The sequence below is a fragment of the Ceratotherium simum genome, chromosome 14 (genome assembly GCF_057802395.1).
Source record: "Ceratotherium simum simum isolate JZ-2026a chromosome 14, ASM5780239v1, whole genome shotgun sequence".
Taxonomy (NCBI): domain Eukaryota; kingdom Metazoa; phylum Chordata; class Mammalia; order Perissodactyla; family Rhinocerotidae; genus Ceratotherium; species Ceratotherium simum.
The window spans coordinates 38,860,810-38,882,671 of record NC_141913.1 but is presented as its reverse complement, the minus strand read 5'-3'; the positions used below and the strand labels follow the sequence as shown (position 1 = coordinate 38,882,671).

Below are 21,862 nucleotides of genomic sequence, written 5' to 3'. Positions count from 1 at the left end.
AGAGAAATTGCAAACTCATGGGGAGAAATAAGACTAGTGAGTGCACAAATAATCGTAATGCAGAATGTGGGAAGTGCCCTCAGAAAGTCACAGGGAAAGTGCTGAGCTGCCTTCAAGGGAACGCCCACACCTCACCGGGGGCAGAAAAGATTGCATTACGAGGGGCCAATATTGATGGGTGGGCCTGGGGGATAAGGAGACTTAGACTTTACAAAGCCTTTTTTATGTGTGCATCATTCCATCTGATTCTTGCCCAAATCCATCTTACCCTACATGGAAGTACCAGTAGGCAGAATGATCTATGTTTAGAACTTGGGGGCTAGGGCAGAAAGAGCCTGGGAAAAATTCAGTAGTGTTTTGCATGTATTAAAAACAAAAGACACATCTGATTTGCAGCTTATCAGCTCTAGCTTTCTGACCCTTGGGATCTCCAAGTGCCCTCTGCCCTCCCTCCTAAGGGGATCCACTGTCGTGAGCCTGTTGAGCAGCGCCATGTAAATACCTGGCCAGCTCTGAGCAGAATAGGTGCTGTCGTCTCCCTTGCGCCCAACCCATTTGTGACAGAACCAGTTGAAAAGGTAAGAGGCAGGGAGACAGAAAGTAGATTAGTGGTCACCAGGGTCTGGGAGGAGGGGAGAGTGGGAGGTGACTGATAATGGGTATGGGGTTTCTTTTTGGGGGTGATGAAAATGTTCTGGAACTCAATATTGGGGGTGGTTGCACAGCTATGCAAATATACTAAAATCTATTGGGTTGTACGCTTTAAAAGGGTACATTTTTACGGTATGTGAGTTATATCTCAATAAAGCTGTTATGAATAAAGAAGGTAGGGCGCAACCTCTAACCAACCATTTTATGTAGAGGAGGGAAAGAAGGAAAAATGCCATTTTTTTATTTGCTCTTACACTTACTCCCTGAGACCCGCAGCTATGTTAAATCTTCCACCAAACCAAGATAAGTGTCTACAAATGCAGAGGAGAGACAGTGAGCTCAGTCTTCGTTTTCCTTCTCATCGGGAAGTAGAAATGAGTGGCCTGGGAGAGAAAGGGGAACCCGAGGACACACTGGCACACGATTGTGGACACAGGGAGAGGAGCTCCAAAGAACTGACTTCCCAGGCCCATCAGGTGTCCACCGCCCACCAGTGGTATCTGATATTCCACAGTACTCATTTCTTTGGATAAAATTTCTGAAGGACCCTTTTTAAAGGCACACGTGCTCCAGGAGAAAGGATGCAATCCATTGACTCTCCGTTAATGCTTTAGAAAGACAGAGATTATCTGAGTAACTGGACAGTCGCTCAGCAAGGCCACAAGGTGGTGGGAAACGGTAGATGCACAATCTCAAGGCAGCACCTGAGTGATTTCCAAATGAGCGACGCAGACAGGATATGTACCTGAAGACGGGGCGCAGGTAGCATCTCCTGATGCCTCTGAGGGGCGGGCTGGGACTGAGTGAACACCTCTGCCGAGGACACAGAGTGATTGGGATAGATGGGCTGAATTCACCTTCAGAGGGATTTAGACTGGAAATTTGAAGCTCCTTCGAGTGGGATTGTGCTGAATTAGAATATATGATTATCTGAGGAGGTTGTGAGCATCCCCTGAAAACTAAGACACGAAGCAAGGATCTCAGAGTATCTGTATGAATTGAGGTCATTTTCAGGAGAAACAGGGCAGACCCTGCTTAGAAAATAGTAAATTTGCTCATTGAAAGACTGCATTTGTGTAAGTAGAGGTCTCCTCAGAGGCCAAGGGATCAACTTAAGGCCCTCTTAAATATTCTCTTCCAGAACATACCAAAACAGCACTTACTTATAGAGGTAGTGGGATTATAAGTGTTTTTTATTTTGTTTATGTGAGTCGCTGAATGTTTTCTTTACAGTGGGCTTGCATTACTCTAATGATCAGGGGGAAGAAATCATAAGCAAAATCTATTTGGGGAGGAAAATGGTTCCTTCTAAACTATACCAAAATGTGTGCATAGTATTGTCTCTAGGGGTTAGGATATGGCCTCTTTTTATTTGCTGATGTATATTTTTCTGCATTAAAAAAATATTTACGATGAGCAGTATTAGTTTTGTAAGAAGAAAACCAACATATAAAAACCAAGCTGCATTCCAGGTAAGGCTCCTACTTGAGCAGCAGCAGAGCGGACCTCCACGTGCCCAGGGCAGAACCCCCTGTGAGTGGTTCTGCCTCTGGTCGGTCCTCCCAGAGGTGCCTCCAAAACTCTTTTTCCCTCAGTCTTCCAGTTACAACTTTATAATTCACCTATACAGTGAAACTCGCAGAGGGCATGAGGGAAGGACAAAACACCCCAGAATGGTTTTTGCTGCTCTGAGAATGGCTTTATGCTGGAAACGTTGACCCCGCGGGGCGCTGTCTGAGATCACTCATGGCAGGACATGTCACCTGACGTGCCTCTGCTTTCCCCCCAGGTGGGCCTACCATGACTTCTTCAACCGGTATCGGGTGCTGGTCAAGAAGAGAGAGCTCGCCAACACGGACAAGAAGGCCATCTGCAAGTCTGTCCTGGAGAGCCTCATCAAGGTGCGCTGGGCACGCCCCTGGACAGCTCAGGCTCCGTGAAAGGCTTGGCCGGAATGCCCTGAGAACTGGGGAGGAAGGTGTTAACTGCCCTTTTTGGTCTTCATCCTTCTTATTGAAACTGTGTGAGATGTTAATCCATTCTCCTACATCAATGACTGTAAAACAAAAACCCCTTCATGTATCTAGAGTACTTCCTAGCCTTTTTCACATCTCAGTGCACATAGAAAATGAAATTATTTGTACAGCCCACTGGAGTTTGTGATGAGGTGGTTCTTGGCTCCAAGCTGCTGGCCCTGGATCTCTGGCTTCTCCAAAGCTGGAGGCTCCATAGCTGAGCCTACTTGCCCACGTTGGTGCCCCCAGCTGGGGGCTCTAATCTGGAGCCCGGGGCGCAGCCTGCAAACCAGCCGAGGGGAAAATAGCTATGCGTCTCCTGTCTTCCTTATTGTGTAGCCAGCCTCAGGCCCTCCCCCAGACGCTTGTTTTAAATAAGGCAACAGATTTCATTTTAATTAAAACAACCTGAATGCACCCCTGACACTTGAGACTAAAAAACTATAAAAGCAGAGCTATTGGGGGCCTTTGTGTGAGGGGCAGATCCTTAAACCTTCGTTCCTAGAGTATTCTGGGATTACAGCAGAGTATGATCGTTAATGATCTCAGTAAAGGGTTACATTATGTTAAAGATCTTCCCTTTAAGAAGGTAATAGAATTAAATCAAAAATTTTTAATTATTTTGCTAGGAAGATCTATTCATCTGGAGTAGTTCATTGTCAAATGATCGGGATTTAAGGTCATGAGTTATTTTGTAAAAGTGACAGTCATCCTCTGAACATCTTAGCTACTCAAGTCTGTACCTGTAGACAGTGCAGAATATTGTGCTAAATACTCAGCAGAGAGTAAGAGGACGACAAGCTCATTGTTAAGGTTGCAGTTAGCTGTTTGGACTCTAATTAACTGAGGTTTTTGCCGTGGCGCATCTATCAGTGTCCACATTTTAACATCTCATTCTTCATGGGTGAGAAAAATCTGTATTCAAGGTCAGCTGATTCCAGTCGACATGGAGCGTTAGGAGTCTTCCCCTCAGGGGTACCATGAGCTGGCCTCTTAGTGTGCGGTCAAGGCACACAAGTAGCCCACTCTACCCTGTGGCTGCCTTCTCCTTTGTCCAGGGTCAGAGTTCCACTCTTCCTCTCCCTTCCCTGGATTTCTCCAAGCTTACCAGTAGAACCTCTGCTTCCCAAACAGAGGGTACTCTGGAGGGGCCCCGGGTCAGACTGGCTGAATCACCTTCCACCCACTCTGCTCACCTCCAGCCAATAGGACCAACTGCCACTGCCCGGGGCCTGCCTGCCTCCTTGATGCGCTCAGGCCGCTGGGCCCTGTGTGGCCCAGCTGCCTCTCCTCTCCACTGATGAGGAGCCTACCTGCTTGTCAGTGCCCAGCTTAAATGCCAGCTCTGCCCTCCTGCTTTCCTCTGTCCAGCACTGGGCTCTGGTACTTTGTGTCACTCTCCAAGCCTGTAGCATGCTGTCTTGTGTTTTTGCAGAGGACAGTCTTTGCATTGACACCCCACCCCCCACCCCCAGTTATGAGCACTGAGCCTAACACAGAGAAGTAACTCACCAAACATTTGTGAATGAATGAATGAACAAGTGAATTGCCTAAAGAAAAATTATGTGAATACATGCTGTTTCCTTTGCTTGAAATGCTCTTTCCCTCTTTTACCTATCTGGCCAGGTTCTACTCTCCTAAACTGAGCTCGAGAGTGCTTTCTGGTCTGTGAAGCCTGTTCCCGGCCTTCCAGATGGCATTAGTTACTCCATCTTCTACTGGCCCACAGTACTCAACTTCTGCCTTCCATTGTTGCATTTATCCCCTTGTATTGTCATTGAGGGTTTGTTTGTCGTTTCACCAGACCGTGAATACCTAAATGGCAAGGGTCCTATAGTCGTTGTGTTCCTGGCATGGTTGCTGGTTGTCACAGGAACTCTGAGTTTGTGCAGGTGGCTACATGGGTGATTAGATGGACCTGTCATAAGGGGAAACCTGCCATAATGGCTCACAGTTACAAAGCACTTAGTAGAAGTCAGACGTTTTTCTAACTGCTTCCTGCACTTCGTCTATGCCTCAGATTGTCTTATGAGGAGGATATAGACATGACCGCCTTTTACAGATGAGGAAACTGAGGCACAGAAAGCTGATATAAATTACCCAAGGTTGCATAGGTGGCCTAACCAAGAAACCCCCCAGTCTAAACCCCTGAGCCAGTCTGATTAATTAATTAATGTCACCGCTTAATTATCTATCCTGGAGAAGGAATAGGAATCAAGGCTTCAAGACTCTGGAGACCTTGTGTTTCCTCTTTTTTTTTTTTTTTTCTCTTTTTGGGGGCCACGTCTTCTAATCACCAATGCTCCTAGTGCTCATGCTAAGTGACCTGGGACTTCAAGTCAAGCAGCTGAGACTTGGCAAAGCCATATGTTAGCCTAGAAGAACACATGCCAGCTCCCTGCCCTCTCCAAGAAAGTACTAAGTGCATTTTAGAACGATTAGGAAAGAAGCAGTGATGAAGGTGGGTGCAGGTCAGGCAACAGGCAGTTAACGGCCACATTCACTGAGGGGCAGCCAGGGGTGGGGGGCTGCTGCCTGAGGCTGTTCATGAGTGGTAGCTGCCTCCTGCAAGGATTGTAGGAACGCCTTAATCCTTAACCTGAATCTTTTTTTTTTTTTAACTCCACAAGTATGTATTCCTACATACTCTAATCTAGAGTGGTCAGTGTGAGGGTTATAAAGAGCATAATAGGCCGGCCCCGTGGCTTGGTGGTTAAGTGAGCGCGCTCCACTGCTGGCGACCCGGGTTCGGATCCCGGGCTCGCACCGACGCGCCGCTTCTCCGGCCATGCTGAGGCCGCGTCCCACATACAGCAACTAGAAGGATGTGCAGCTGTGACACACAACTATCTACTGGGCCTTTGGGGGGAAAGAATAAATAAATAAAAATCTTTAAAAAAAAAAAAAAAAAAAAAAAAAAAAAAAAAGCATAATATGAGGGTCCAGCCCCCCAGGACTAATAATCTAATGTGCTTGTGGACATCACTGGAGGAATCATATCACGGGGACTGGCCATCATGCACACCTGAACCTTCATCCCAACAGTGAAGGAGCCTATTAATAAGCGTCTATTGGGAACCCAGGGAGCATCAGGAACTATGTTTGTGTGAGAAGGGTGAAAAGGAGATATAAAAGGGGCGTGGTATGGTAAAAGACCTCTGGTCTGGGGGTCCTGGGTCTTGGGTTCTATTTCTTGATGTCTTTAGCGAGACCTTGAACAAGTCACCTCACCATTCTAGGCTTTGGTTTTATCATCTGTGAAGTAAAAGGAGTGGCTTGGGATGGATTGCTAACATTCCTTTCCACTCCCTCAGTCTGTGATGCTTGGGGGAAAGGTCTCAAAAGATGTCCCCTGATTGATTCATATGTGAATAGTATAGTCATTAAGCTCTAGGGGTTACAGAAAGCAGATCTGGGGCAGGAGATGTGCTCAAGGTACGTGGGGTAAGGAGAGCCCAGCAATCAACCAGTGGGGACTGGTTGTAGCAGGTGGGACCTTCAGAGAGATCCTTAATTGGAAAAACGGTGGCTTTGCAGACCCGATTGTCCCCTTCCTGGTGGTTTTTTCCTGAATAGGAAATGGAGCATGTGTCCTGTGGTTCCTGGGATGCATCAGGTACCCCGCGGGCCAGAGTTGTGCTGAAGCCTGAGAAGCCAGGCTTGTCCACTGACTGAGGGCTGAGCTGCCCACCTTTTGCTTCCTGGTCCCTCCTCACTGAGAAGGAGCCTCCCCCAGCAGGGCACTGACCACCAGATGCAGGGATGAGAACCAGGCCCACACCTCGCCCCTCCCAGCAGCCTAGCCACGGAGGAGACAGTCAGCGACAGTCTAGCTGGGTGCTGTGTCCCTGCTCAGCCACAGCTTAGGCAGCACCATCTTCTCTGTGTGTGGAACCAGGTTTCTCTTAGCCATGTAGGGCTTAAGCCATGAAGAGGGGTGAGTCAGCATTACTTCAGAGCCATGTGTCAGTGTGAAACATACTGTTGTGTGTGTGTGTTTTCCTTAGACCCTGGCTCATTACCTCCCTCCTATTATGGTCTTCATGCCAGTGAGCACAATCAGATGGAAGTTTATTTACAAAGAGCACTCAGTTATCGCGGGTTAACTATCAGGTGTTCTATCCCAGGCTTGTCCACGAGCACACTGCTGGGTCATCTTTCCTAATCCACCGGAACGAGCGCAGGGAAAGGCAACTAATTTTAACCTAAATAGATGTAATTCAGACACTAATTATATGTCCAAAATAAAATCTCATAGTCTCAAACCAAATAAAATTTATTTGGGGAGTTATTTGCAATCTGAAATTATGCACACAACTGTGTGGCTATTTAAGGATAATTTCTTTAAAATGTCAACAAGATCAGGTCATTCCCTTGCTCAGAGCCCCCCAGTGGCTCCCCATTCCGATTCCACAGCCTCCAAGGCCTTTGATGGTTGGTTCTTCCCACCGTCCACCCTCATTTCCCCACTCAGCCATCTTGGCTCTCCTGTTCCTCATACACAGCTTGTTGCCACCACAGGACATTTGTATTTGCTCTGCTCTTCTTTTGAACTCTCCTCCTCCAGACTTTCCCATGGCTGCTCCTTCAGTTCATTCAGCTCTTTGCTCAAATATCTCCTCCATCGAGATATCCTTGATTATCCTGTTTAAACATCCCCATCGCACCCTCTAGCCCCCAGTTTTACTATCTTCCTAATCCTCACTACTGCCTGAAAACGTCCTGTGTCCTTGTGTGCTAGTCTATCTGCCCTCACCATGTCAATTGCTTGAGGGCAGGCATCTTCTTCACTGAGCCCAGGGCCTGTCCCATAGGTAGGGACGGACTCAGTGTCTGTTAAACAAATGCCGAGAGTTAGTATGTGTCTAAGGAGCAGGGACATGTGAGATCTGGAAAGGGAATTCTGCACTGGAGGAACTGGGGTGGTGGGGCACGCTACCTAACTGCTCACCGATGATGAACCAGCTCCCCTCCCTGCCTTGTAAAGGATCCTGACAAGTTCCAGTTTGGCCGCACCAAGATCTTCTTCCGGGCAGGCCAGGTGGCCTACCTGGAGAAGCTTCGGGCTGACAAGTTTCGAGCAGCCACCATCATGATCCAGAAAACTGTCCGGGGCTGGCTGCAGAGAGTGAAATACCGCAGGTTGAAGAGGGCTACCTTAACTCTGCAGAGGTACTGCCGAGGGTACCTGGCCCGCAGGTGAGTCAAGCGGGGGCACGTCTGGGGCAGCAGGTTGGTTGGGGGCTGGGGGCCCGGGGGCAGGGACTGGCTCTCTTAGCTCATCAAGCTCTCTAATTAGAGTGGTTCCTTGGGCCCTCTCTGCACCCTGGCTTTCTCCCAGCAGCTGGGCCCGTCTCACTCATGCCCTTCTCACCTGAGGAAGTAGGTCTAGTTCCCAAGTCTCCTGGTTCTCCCAGTCTTGTCCCCATCCCACCAGCACCAACCTAGGACCAGCTGGTTTTGCCACAAAACCACCATTTTCCCTTTGTTTAAACTCCAAAGTAGAATAATCTTCTTTTAGAAAAAGAGACAAATTCAGCCTGTCACAGTTAACTTACATTTACCTTCATGGTTTACACCACCAATTTCAAAATCCCTTGGGAGTTTGGTAATTAGGGCTAGCGAGGTCCTGGAAGGTCCCTTTTATGAGTCGTTGCACCTAGCCAGCACAGAGAGGGTGTGGCTTGTCTAACCACAAGCAGCTACCTAGGGGCAGAGCCAGGATGCCAGTCAGGCTCCTGTGCCCCAGCCCAACACCATGTGGAAGAAACCATCGTATACATTCCCTCCTCACTGATGTCGTTGGGTTGATGCAGCACTCAAGTAGTATGAGCATCTCCACTGAGCCAGGCACGGAGGACACGCCCTCCCGTGACACCCACCCTCGGGCCTTCACACAAGTCATCAGATTTGCACCCAGCCCTGGTTCAAAATTGGTGACTTCTGCAAATAGGGATTTCCTTGGAAAAATGACACTAATTGCCATTTGGAAGCCAAAGTTTCACAAGTGGCTGCTCAGTCGTCTCTGCTTGGCTATAAAAAACCGAGACCCCCTGAGTTACAAGCCAAGAGCAGGCATCCTTTGTATCATAAAGTTAGAAAATTGTTCCTTTCAATCCTATGTCCTTGCTGTAAGCTGTTTATCTGAGCGTGACCAGAGATGATGAATGCCATTAATTACCTCTGAAAGTTAAGAGATGATCTCTGGAGCAAAAGCTGTAGAAATGAGAAGATTGTCAGTAGTATCAACACTAAGTAATTACCAACAGTCTGTGCCAGCTAGTCAAGTCATCACCGAGTACTCCTGTGCATGGGACTCTATCTTAGGCCCCGGATGGTGAGGAGGACATGAAACAGAGCTGGCCTGCGTTGTCCCTGCACGGAGTTTGTCTTCTAGTGGATATGCAGGGCCCATGTGTGGAGAAAGCACTTAGGGAGAGCTAGACTGGGGAATCAGGCTCATGTCAGCAGGCAGGGAGGGCCTGAGTAGGTTACCTCCTCCTCTGGGGCTGTGAGAGATGATTTCTAAGTCCTTTCTAGCTTTTAATATTCTGCGTTTCTGAGCACCTGCTATGATCCTGGCACCAAACAAAGCCTTTAGGAAGGTAAGAAGTGTCAGACTGACTTTCTCTCTGACTCGGGAGTGTGATGGGGAATGTAGAAGTGAAACGGGACTGTAGATGTCCACATGCATTGCATCCCGGGCAGAAAGGGCTGGGGAGATGAGAAGACGGAGAGATGAGAAAACAGGGCCCAAGAAGGTTCTATCCATTCATAGGATATTTACCAAACATCTGCTATGCCAGGCCCTGTACTAGATGTAGGGGGTACAAGGATGGTTGAGTCATGGCCCCTGACATCTCCAAGTGTAGTGAGATCTAGGGGACAGATAGAAGTGTAAACGCGTAATGTCGTGGTACACTGCCCAGGTTGCAGTGAGGGGCTCGCAGGTGGGGGAGTGGGCAGGTGAGGATCACAGAGTTGGTCAGACTTAGATTGAGTTTTAAAAATGTGGAAAGACTTTTTGGACAAGGAGGAAGCTCGTTTTACTGTTCTGAGCCTGACCTTCAGGTGCCCAAGGCATTGCTACATCAATTAAGGGCATGAGAGGTGGCTTGGCCTGGGGGTGTCCAGGTAGGGCCAAGGAGGGGAGGGGCTGGCAGTCATGCACAGCTCAGGGGCCTCTGTCAGTATGGCCCGCCTGCTCTCTCCCTCCCCAGGCTGGCCGAGCGTCTGCGGAGGACCCGGGCGGCCATGGTGGTCCAGAAGCAGTACCGCATGCGGAGGGCCCGCCTGGCCTACCAGAGGATCCGCAGGGCTGCTGTCGTCATCCAGGCCTTCGCTCGGGGCATGTTTGTGCGGAGAATCTACCACCAGGTTTGTAGCTATCCCGAGGGACCCACAGGCTGCAAACTCAGAACTAGAGCAGCAGCAAATGGATTGTCACCAACACGAACGTTTGTTGGGTGTTCCTAACTTTTTTCTAAGTAATGTCACAACTCTGCTCTCACTGAATCCTGTCCAAAGTCCCTTGAGATGGTGTATTAGGGTTCTCCAGTGAAACAGAACCGAAAGGAGGTATGTATATGTATGTGTGTGTATATATGGAGATTTATTATGAGGAAGTGGCTTATGCAATTATGGAGGCTGAGAAGTCCCTCCATCTGCTGCCTGCAAGCTGGAGACCCAGGAAAGCCAGTGGTGTAATTCAGTCCAAGTCTGAAGGCCTGAGAACCAGGGGAGCTGATGGTGTAAATCCCAGTCCGAGGGCAGGAGAAGATGAGATGAGATGTCCCAGCTCAAGGAGTGAGGCAGAAGAAAAGGGGCAGATTCCTCCTTCCTCCACTCTTTGTTCTGTTCAGGCCCTCAGTGGGTTGGCTGATGCCCACCCACATTGGGGAGGGCAATCCACTTTACTGAATCCACCCATTCAAGTGCTCATCTCATCCAGAAACACCCTCACAGACTCACCCAGAACCAGTGTTTAATCTGGGCACTCTGGCCAGTCAAGTCAACACATAAGATTAACTGTCACAGGTAGGAATGGTGTCTACCATTGTACCCCTTTGACAGCTGAGATGCTTGGAGAAGCTGAGTCACCTGCCTGAGGGCACACAGCCCGTGGCAGAGCCTGGTGACCCATCCTGGGTTTATTCAGACTTGAGAGCAGGGGTGATATTAGGCATCATCAGGTCCAGCCCCTTCATTTAACAGATGAGCAACCTGAAGCCCGGTGAAGTGAGGTCAGGAGAGCAATCCTGGCGGCCTCCCTGCCAGGCCATTATCCAGTGAAGCTGAAATACCTGGTTAGGTAGCCCTAAATTAGGACACATCCGTTCCACCAGATCACCCACACACGACTGAAGCTCAATGCTACTGCAAAACAGGGATTGGAAGGAAATGTCTAAAATGGTCTGTTTTTTCTAAAGCCAAAATCTATCTTTTCTATGATCAGAGAAGGTGTGATTGTTCTAAATAATGATAACTAAGGCACTAAAGTGATAATGAAAACACATGGATGGAGCACACCCTGATGTAATACGTGGAGAAGCCCAGGCCAGTGGGAGAAGGTTCTGTGAATGTTCCTGGGAGATTGGTGACATCTGTGTGATGTCACTGGGCTTGAACCCATCTCTGTCCCAGAACCGTGATACTGGGGCTATTAGTCTCTTAACATGTTTGCTCATTTATTCTACAAACATTTATTTTGCAGAGTATTAGGGCAAGAACATTGTTGATGCTTTAATTTTCTGAGTGGTTTTTAAGTTGGTGGTAGAAAAAAAAAAAGCAGTGAATTACAAGCCAAGTTTGTAACTGTGAGCCATTAACCCATTGTGGACTCTCACTAAGAGAATCTTGCTTCGTCTCTGGCTCACTATCACCAGGACAGAATCTGACTCTGTTGAATGGGGAGATATCAGCTGGATAATCTTTAGGCCCCTCCAACGTTGAGGTTTTTAGACTGTGGTTTCCTAACCAATGAAACAAAAAGTAAAAGAGTTTGACAGCTGATTCCCTGCGGGTACTAGTTAAACTAGTTAAAACTTGTTCATAAAACAAATGGCCGGGGCCGGCCCCGTGGCTTAGCAGTTAAGTGTGCGTGCTCCGCTGCTGGCGGCCCGGGTTCGGATCCCAGGCGCGCACTGACGCACCACTTCTCCGGCCATGCTGAGGCGGCGTCCCACATACAGCAACTAGAAGGATGTGCAACTATGACATACAACTATCTACTGGGGCTTTGGGGGAAACAATAAATAAAATTAAATAAATAAATAAACAAACAAATAAATAAAATAAAACAAAAGAAATGGCCACCAGAGCTCAGGTCTTAGGGCGGCATGTATCTCCTAGAACCAAGGCTGACCTTGGTTGTCACCTCGTCTGGGCAGCATGTGAGCCTCCCTTGTTCCTGTCCTGCAGTGCAAACCCACCAGGTGAGTGCTTGTCCCCCTGCAGGTCCTCAGGGAGCACAAGGCCACTGTCATCCAGAAGCACGCGCGGGGCTGGATGGCACACAGACGCTTCCAGCAGCTGCGGGGTGCGGCCATTGTCATCCAGTGCGCCTTCCGGAGGCTCAAGGCCAAGCAGGAGCTGAAGGCCCTCAAGATTGAGGCCCGCTCAGCAGAGCACCTGAAACGCCTCAACGTGGGCATGGAGAACAAGGTGGTCCAGCTGCAGCGGAGGCTCGACGACCAGGTCGGTGTGCGGAGCCCTCACCTAGGGGCTGGGGGCTGTGATGGGACTCGAAGGGCATATTTGAGAGAGCCCCACAGCTTCCTGAGGGAACTGCACATGCCAGGACCCAAGAGAGCACAGATGTCCTCAGGGTATCGTTCCACTCGGCAGGAATGGCTACGACTATGGCAGACGGAATAACGGCCCCCAAAGGTGTCCATGTCCTAATCCCCAGAGCCTGTAACCATGTTACCTTACATTGCAAAAGGGACTTTGCAAATGTGATTAAGTTGAGGATCTTGAGGTGGAGAGAGAATCCTGAGTTATTCGAGTGGGCCCAGTATACTCACAGGGTCCTCATCAGAGAGAAGCAGAAGGGTCAGATTCGGAGAAGGAGATGCAATGACAGAATCAGAGATTGGAGTGATCGGGGCCATGAGCCAAGGAATGCAGGCAGCCTCTGGAAACTGGAAAAGGCAATAGAATGGATTCTCCCCTAGAGCCTCCAGGAGGAACACAGTCCTGCTGACCTCGTTCAGTCTTCTGACCTCCAGAACTGTATGATAACAGATTTGTATTGTTTCAAGCCACTGACTTGGTGGGAATTTGTTACAGCAGCAAGAGGAAGCTAATGCATTAGCCCAAAGTCATGTTTCCCTGCCTTCATAGCAACAGCATGGTGTCATAACAATAGCTGGCATTTATGGGGGTTCACTGTGTGCCAGCCGCTGTCCTCATGCTTTGTATTAATTTGTTTAATCCTCACAACAGCCTCAAAGGGTAAATAGTATCATCCTCCTTTTTTTAAATTTTTTTTTTCACAAGCGAGGAAACTGAGAGGGCAAGTGGCTTCCTCAAATCACCCAGGTGACAGTGGCAGGGCCCCAATTTGAACCCCAGCTGTCTGGGTCTAGAGTGTACGTTCTTCCCCATGTGGCTCCTCCGCCTCTGTTGCCTTGTGTGGCAAGGGAAGAGCACTTGCTTGAGAATCAGAAAGAATCCAATTCAAGTTCAAGCTGCTGCTTAAAAGTTGAGTGAGTGACCTGACCACTCTGAGCCTCAGTTTTCTTATCCATAAAATGGGGCTGATAGGGCTGCAAGAAGGGTGAGTGATCCTACATGTACAAAGGGCCTGGTACTCAATGGGAAACTCAGGAAATGCTTACCTTCATTACTGAGATTAAGCTTTTTCCTGTTTTTCTACCCTAGCCACCTTCCCACGTCAGCCAGTCACACAAGTGACAAGTCATTGATCAAGTCCCTGCGGGTGTGGGGTATTGTGCATGGTACCATGAGGGATCCAAGACAAGCAGAGTGCACTCGGTTCCCTCTATCAGGTTGAAAAGACGAGGCACGCACATGTGCATGCACACACACCCATTCACCCACTTTTCAGTGACCCAGGTGGCCGATCCTCCTTTATCCTTCTCTTCAACTTTATTTGGTGCTTGACTGTTTTGAGTGCTTTGTTAGGCTGGGTGAACAGAGGATACTTTGACACACCTTGGATGTTGTATCATGAGGAAACAATCCTGTGATGCCGATGAGGCCAACAGCATCACTACTCTAGTGATTTTCTGAGCTCCTGCTATGTGCCTGGCCCTTTGATGGTGTTCTGTGTTCACTCTCATTTGATCCTCACACTACTTTGTGAGATCATTTTACAGATGAGCAAAATGTGGGTTGGGGACATCGAATACCTTGCCAAGGTCGCAGAACTAGAAATTTCTAGAACCAGCATGCCAACCCAGGTCTGTCCAATCCCACAGCCATAATGAGGGTGTTGCTAGTTTTTTAACCCCAAACATCACTAAACTGTCGTTCCTTTCCAGTGTACTTGCCAAGGTGGGTTCCCAGACTTGAAAGCAGGCTGACTGTCACTTTGCTCATGTGGGGTATTAAGGTGACCACAGGAGGAGGCTTCTGCAGTGCCCCAGAGGGTTTCAGGTACCTCCTGAGAGAGGACAGGGGAGAGGGAGGGAGAGAACACAAACTGTGCGTGGTGTCAGGGTGTGAAGAAGAGGGAGAATTAGACTTGGGGCCACTAGGCACTGCCTTGGAGGTCACTTGGTTTTATTGACCCTCTTCTATGCTAGGCATTTTTTCAGCTTCTCAAGATCCCAATAGGGCAAGAAAATAAATGAGCCATTTTATACCTAAGCCAGCTGCCCCGAACAGGAGCCCAAAAGCAGTGCACACATAGCGGTAAAATGTTCCTGCTTCTCTGCTCTTGCCAAAGACCAGGCTTCACGAGAAGAGACCGTCAGCCTGGATGTTTATGTTCTCTCTCTGAGTTCTTCAGGGTGTCTGGACTGGCTTGGCTCCTTAGTGGGAAACAAGACAGAAAGTTCAGTGCAGGGTAGAGGATCCTGGGTACCTACCCCTGGTCGGCCTGCAGTGACAGGCCAGGTCAGGGGGAAGGCACAGCCGCTCAGAGGGACAGGACAGAAAGGAGAAGGTCTGGTCTCTGGGACCAGCCATTTGAAAACCGCAAACACAAAGACAACCACATTTTTATTATTATTATTATTGTGGCTGTTGATTTCTGTCCATAAAAGACATTTGCATGGTCAAATTTTGCTACTTAACCTACCAAACAAAGTATATAGTTAGAGGAACGAGTACGCCTTGTTGGCACCACTGCACCCTCAAGGAGCCCTGTGTACCGCCAGCCTCCTCTGGGTTCCCAGCCCGAGGGCCCTGCCTTGGCATTGCTGATTCCTGAAGAGATTTGGGAGGTTAAAAATAAATCTGATATTTTACAATCCATGTGATTGAACATCAAAGAGAAGCAGATTTTAAAAGCCTATTTTTAAAAAGGGCTTTTTGCCTTAAGCTTCCTGCTTGGCAAACATCTGTGAGTGGTAGCAGGTGTTACCCACCCTGGGCAGGGTGCCCTGCAAGCAGAGGGTGATCAGAAGAGGCAGGAGGAGTGGATTGGATCTTGCTTTCTTGCACCCCTCCCCATGTTGCCCGAGTATGTGCCAGGCACGTACTCTTAGGCACTGTTCTTATATATTAGCTCCTTTCATCCTCACCACAACCCTATGAGGTAATATTATTCCCATTTTAAACTGAGGCACAGAGAGGTTAGGTAGCCTTCCCAAGGTCACACAGCTAGTAAGTAGCACAGCTGGGATTGAAACTTGGCAGTCTGGTTCCAAGGTACGTTCTGCCACATCCAACCAAATTGTAAGTTATCTGCCCATTGGGAGTCTCTTGGGACGTGTGAGAATTCGTCAGTCCAGGGGAGACTCTTAGCCTTGTTTTGGGTTCATTCTCATACAGATAGCATCCTCCTTGGACTGGCTGGCCTTTTATGGTGGGGTGTGTGGCCTGGTGTCAAATAATGTGCTTGGCACTCTGTCGTGAGAGGAGGCGTCAGCATAATGTGCAGCACCAGCTCTTCAGATTCTTGATTTAGCCCAGTCTCTTAGCAGATGGGGCCAGCCGTTTGGAAGCGAATGGGTTTCAGTTCTCTCTATAATGCCTGGAGACAACTCGGGTGGCTGCTCCCTTGATGCACAAGGATTCTTAAGCCAGAAGAAGAGGATACACGTGTGCCAGGAATGACAGAGGCGAAGGCATCCCAAAGTATTTGTCAGAGCAGCATGGGGTAGCAGACAAAGTCCCAGCTGGACAGAGGCCTGAGTTCTGCCTCAATTATACTTGCAGCCAGCGCTGACTGCTTGGGATTATGGCTGAATCTCTAACTGGGCATTGTGTTCTTCAGAGGGGATCGGCCTGAGATCTGTAAGGTAACTTCCATCTCAAAAATTCGCCAATACCCTGCTGTGGCTAAAGTAGTGGTGCCCAAGCCCAGGCTGCACTGTAGAATCACCAGAGAGAGCTTTTTAGAAAACTCGCTGCCAAGAAGTCAGTGAAGGAGGAAACTAAGATAAAACCAGGGTAAGGTTGGCACCCAAAATGCATCCCTAAGGTTTTGTGCACCCAACTAGAGAAACACAAAATTGGCACCAAGTTCCCAATGAAACAACAAAGAAGGAAATAGGATCGCTTGAGAGTTGTTGAAAGAGAAATAAAATAGTTTAGGATGATCGGAGCTGTCCCTGGTGCTGAGATGTTTTCCTGTGGGTTTTCATCATCTGTGATGTATTAAGCCACATCCTGCACAGTATCCTTCAGCGATAAATACAATGACAGTTCCTAGGACCATTTCTTACAGTGTCCCTGGTGTAGGCCTGTGGTGTGACATTTTTCGGCCAAAATGACATAACCTGTGGACTCAGCTCTCTACCAGTCTGGCTTTATTCAAGCACAGCGTGTAGAGTGACTAGGCCAGTTACACCTACAGTTTTTTTTTATAATGAATGTCAAGTTTCTTAGACCTTTATGAGTATAAGGCTATATTTAAATATATTTTTTCTGAAAAAATGACACAACCATAAGGATTCAGTCAGTAGCCTTTTAAATCAGTTTGACTTAGTGTACTTAGTATGCACTCAGTAAATATGTTAAATTAATATTTTATGACTCACAAGAGCATCCACATCCATTTGAAAAATGGTATGTTACAAGTCACAGCTTTTTGGCCTTCTGTGCCTCAGTTTTCTCAACTATGAAATGGGGATGTAAATCAGCCTTACTATATTTTTGTGAGTGAATGAATTAATATATGTGAATAATGTAGTCCAGTGCCTGCCCCGTAGTAAGCGCCCGGTAAGTGCGAGTACTGTCAGTGGAAGGTGTTATTTTCCAGGATGCAGACTGTCTTAGAGTGACTTTCCCCCCTCCCCCCAGGAGTCTGTAGACCCTTGATTGGGAACCACTCAGAGCCTCTTGTGTAGAGCCCTGCAGGTTGTGCTCTGCATGGGGTAACTGGCTATACGGACAAGTGGGGCTGAAATCCAGCCCACACTCTGCTCACCTGACCGTGAGCCCTGATGCAGTGCTGCCCTGAGGAAGGGATGTCCTCTGTTCCAGGCTGTGCACCCCTGGGGCTGTGTCCGCCCATAGGGGCAGCTCTGTGGAGCTTACCCCCTGGAGGTGCTGCCTTTTCTGGTTTACACAGAAGTGTTATAGATGCCAGCAGGGGCCCGGGGATCCCTGACTGGAGAAACAGGTGGATGCCATATCCTTCAGGCGGGGGAAACATTTCAAGCATAAAAAAGATCTTGCCTAAGCAAACCTTTGAGAGAAAAAATGAGCTTTTGAAAAAGTCACAAATAGCAGGAGTCTCAAGTTACCTTCTCAGACAGGTTCCTTGTTGCCAGTTGAGAACAGATCTATCCCCTTTGGCAGTAGAGGCAGAATGAGCATCCTCTCAGGATGTCTGAGGAGCCCAAGGAGAACGGGTCTGTTTAGAAATCTTCATCCCCCTGGCATCAAGAAAAGGCCCTCACTGGTTCAGGACAGAGCTGGCCAGGTCTCCAGGTCACACTGATAGAGGCAGCTCTGGGGAGCTTAGCCTGCCATCACAGGAGGGTTTCTGGGGTCTATGAGGGAGCAAGTGTCCCACACCACCCTGTGCCAGGCTTGGCTGCACAGCCATAGGCATGTACAGGTGTGAAGATGAGGCAGGAAACACTGGGCCCTTCTGAGGTCTTCCTTTCTGAAATCATACACGGAGAAAACAAAATGGACAGCTGCGGTGAACCCCAGTGATTATTTTTGGATGCCAGTGATGATGAAATAAGGAGCTGCCCAGGTTCTGCTGTTAGGAATCGCCTCACCCAGACACCAGGCGGCCAGCAAAGAGTTCAGAGCATCTCTCCAAGGGACTCCCTGGAGAGCTAACAATGAAGATAGCACTTCTTGTGTGCCAGGCACCGGCTGAGCGTATGAGCTCCCTGAATCTTGATATCAACCCTATGACGAAGGAGTTACTGTTATCCCTCTTTTACAAATGGGGAAACCAGGGCACAGAGAGGTGGAATGACCTGATCAGACATAACGCAGCTGAACAAGGAGGGAGCTGGGATCTGAACACAGGTCTGGCTCCAGCCACTCTTAACTCCTGACTTCCTTGAGCCTGCTCTCAGCCTGATTATCAGGGCCAGCAAAGAGCTGGCCTTCCAGACACATTGTCTTTGTATCAGGTTCCGTGACTGTCATTTTTGTCCATAGTAGGATGCTGTCATCTGCCTATCCACAAAACATAGTTCTCCCTGAGAATCTTTCAGGGTAGCAGGATGTGCCCCTGCCCCCGCCACCACCGCATTTGTGCCTCTTTCTGTACCCTACACCAACTTTATCTAGAGACCCCAGCAGCCCAGTCCTCCCCCTTCTCGTGGGGGAGTCTTGGGGGGAGGCTCTTACCCAGGCTGTGCCACCTGGAGGTGACAGTTGGGCTGAATCTCACTTCCAGAGCATAGCAAAGTCAAGGTGGCTAGTCTGGCAGATGTTTCCTCCTTGAACTCCACTCCCCTTGTGTAGAGACCCTTCACCCTCCAGGGTGGACCTAGAGCAGAGTGGGCAGTACAGACGGTATTAGGTTTTTTTAAACAGATGGTGCTTAATTAAATTTCTTATTTATGATTACTTAGATCAAGGCTGACTTCCAGTTGAGACATAAGGGCTTACCAGGTTGTAACTGGGAGATTTCCATGGACTGTGGGAGGATCTCTGTGTGCTATATCAATGCAGAAAATGTACTGCTTGGACAGCGACAGCAGGTCTCAGCCTTGAGGTCCCATGGTGTGCGTGGTGTACTGGGTCCAACAGCCCTTCTGTCGCTGCTCCTCACTGCTTTCCATGAAGCCTAATTTCTGATATGAATTAGTAATTGATTGCTGATGCCCCAGCTTATTGGCATTGTAGCCAATACCTCTGCTCTACTTGGAGCTTCTGCAGAGAACAGCAATGAAGAACAATCAGTGACTGTTGCTTGCTTGATTATCTGGAGACCCCTTCTTCTTCCTCTCCACTTTCCCCGCTGCCACTTTCAGCTGATACTTTCAACTCCTGCGGCACCCGTTTCTGCCCATGTGTACGCCAGCACTTGTCACCAGCCCCAGGTCCTCAGCGCTTCCTCTGTGTGAGCTCATCTGCAGTCCACTTCCCAGTTCCCCTCCACACCTGTATCAGGCACACAGGGAATGCTTCTCACTTACCTATCGCTTGAGTGGGTACATGACTGGGTACCCAGGCTGCAGGGGCACGGCATGGACGGATTCTGCCAGGGCATCAGTTCCCGGAGTCAGAGTCTTATGGTAAGCTGACAGGTGGTGAGAGGGATCTTGAGGCCCCATGGAGGCCTCCTTGGAAAAGGGGATGCTGAAGGGGTCCTTTGTCTCGGAGCCAGTGATTAGGTTGCAGCTCTGTGTGCAGCGAGGCCAAGGGCAGGAGGGCCTCGTGTGAAAGAGCAGGGAAACCTACAAAGCAAAAACTGCAGACTCGAGAAGCCAGCTACATGGTTCCCACAACCTAAAATCAAAGTGTGAGATCTGTCCAGCCGGGCATGGAAAGCTGACTGCTGTCAGCCAGCATCCAGCTCTGCCGCTGCTTGTGAACACTCCTTGCACGTCAGAATTGGTGTTTCTGTTTTCCTGTATTTCTCCTAGACTCACAACAGAGTTTAGTGGGTGAGATGCCAGGAAAGCACTCAAGCATGCAGTGATTGAGATTTCGTTCCACCTTGGAAACCCCTTTTTTAATTGCCTTCGTGTGTTTTCCTGCCCAAATAACCTTGCTGTCTGCCTCTTCTCCCTCTCCCTATTTGCTGTCCGCAGAACAAAGAGTTCAAGATGCTGTCGGAGAAGCTGTTGACGGTCAGGTCCACACACGAGGTGGAGGTGGAGACGCTGAAGAAGGAACTGGCCCACTACCAGCAGAGCCAAGGTGGGGACAGCAGCCTGAGGCTGCAGGAGGAGCTTGAGAGCCTGCGGACTGAGCTGCAGAGGGCCCACTCAGAGCGCAAGATCCTGGAGGACGCCCACACCAGGGAGAAGGATGAGCTGAGAAAGGTATGGTGAGGCCAGAGGGGGCGGCTTGGTGGTGGGCTGACTTACAGCTCCCTCTCTCAGGCAGTTTCTTCTTCAAGCTGTGAAATTGCCGTGAACTTTACTGGGGCTCGTGCTCACAGACTGACCATCCCTCTGCACTTAGGCATAAAGTGCCCATGCTTTGGGGGACCCCCACAAGCATGTGTCCATTCACCTAACAAGTGTTGATTGAGTTTGTGCCACTAACTGAACACTTTGTCCTCCCCTGAGAGGGAGGCACAATGGCTGGCTTTGGGCATCTTACTGACAGTCTAGAATTAGCCACCGAGTCAGCTCTGTGGCCTGAGTCCTTGTTGGCGAGAGAGATGATACAGAGATAGTGGCTTTTCTTCTTGATGTTGCCTGCAAGGATTACAGGCAACCTCTAGACATCCCTATCCATAATAAATCATCTGAATTTGCCTCAAGTTTAAGTGTTGATAGTTTCAGCTTGACTTGCCCACTCTGGTTGGTGTGGTCTATAAGTTTACTCTCCCTATAAAATAGTACTTCTTGGGATCAGCCCCCATACCCCTATCTCAAAAGTCAGGATACAGACATTCCCTTCTCCACTCCCCAAATAGTTTTTCAAAACAGGGAAGTACCATGTGCAACTGGAGAGCCTTCCACAGACCTGGGACACAGCTACCCTCTCCTGCATCTCTACAATGACCCACAGGCCACATAACACGTTGCCCACTTGATTGGTACCTATCCATCACTAGAGAGTTGGAATGGGTTGAGAATCTAAGGAGGGAAGGATTCAGTGTTCCTAATGTTGGAATAACAACTTAGCAGCGTTTAAAAATTGGGGCAGGCCAAATGCTTCCATAGAAAGGATCCTGGGGTAGACATCAGAATTTCCAGATTCTCATCCTTGCTCTGCCATGACTAAGCGCATGTGGGAAATCTCACTGGCGGTAGTTACCTCATCTGTTTTAAAAAGAAAAACGTTGGTCTAGATCATCTCTAAGGCCCCTTCTGGACTTGCATCTGGCCAGCTCCATGAGATTGTATTTGATGGCTTCTAGAAGGAAAAAGGACCTCAGCCCTGCTCTATAGTGCTTCTCTCTTCCTCTGCCCCATTACCTTCTCCTGGGCTGAGCCCTCAGTCACAGCTGGGAAACATGCAGTCTGCCATTTGAAATGAAAGCCTGCAGAGCCAGCTCCTGTTGGGTTTGCTTACCTCATCTTCCTGTCCAGGCAGAACTTCAGCACCGTCAGCCACTGATTTCCCCAAATCTTGGGGATTTCCCAAGGGTCAGAGATGGGATCCACATGGGGATTAGGTGATGAAGAAAGTGAGATATGGGACTTCCCGGTGCAAGCAGCCTGGCACAGGAAAGCACCCCCACCCCCACACCGTGTGTTGCCCAGTTGCCCAGATAAACCTGCAGCTCACCCAGCACAAGGCCTGAAGTGGACTTCATTCTTTGGGATAAAGCATGTGGTGCTAGGAAACTCCTGTTAAAATGTAGCTGCAAGCTTGTAACCTACAAACCATGACATTCCACACTTGTCCATTGACCCTTGAGAACAGATGGATGGTTACGCATCTATGTGAATAAAAAACAAGAA

General features: G+C 48.9%; 1 protein-coding gene across 2 annotated transcripts in view; it reads left to right on the top strand.

Moving 5' to 3' along the window:
* MYO5B (myosin VB) overlaps positions 1-21,862 on the top strand; it is a 344,347-nt gene that overhangs the window by 268,289 nt on the left and 54,196 nt on the right. Inside the window, exons 18-22 of one of the 2 annotated variants that reach the window (XM_014781411.2) lie at positions 2,441-2,552; positions 7,654-7,865; positions 9,887-10,043; positions 12,123-12,362; positions 20,033-20,266. In XM_014781411.2, the coding sequence (XP_014636897.1) occupies positions 2,441-2,552; positions 7,654-7,865; positions 9,887-10,043; positions 12,123-12,362; positions 20,033-20,266 (955 nt within the window). The remainder of the gene's footprint in view (positions 1-2,440; positions 2,553-7,653; positions 7,866-9,886; positions 10,044-12,122; positions 12,363-20,032; positions 20,267-21,862) is intronic. The other variant, XM_087439196.1, reaches the window with a different exon arrangement.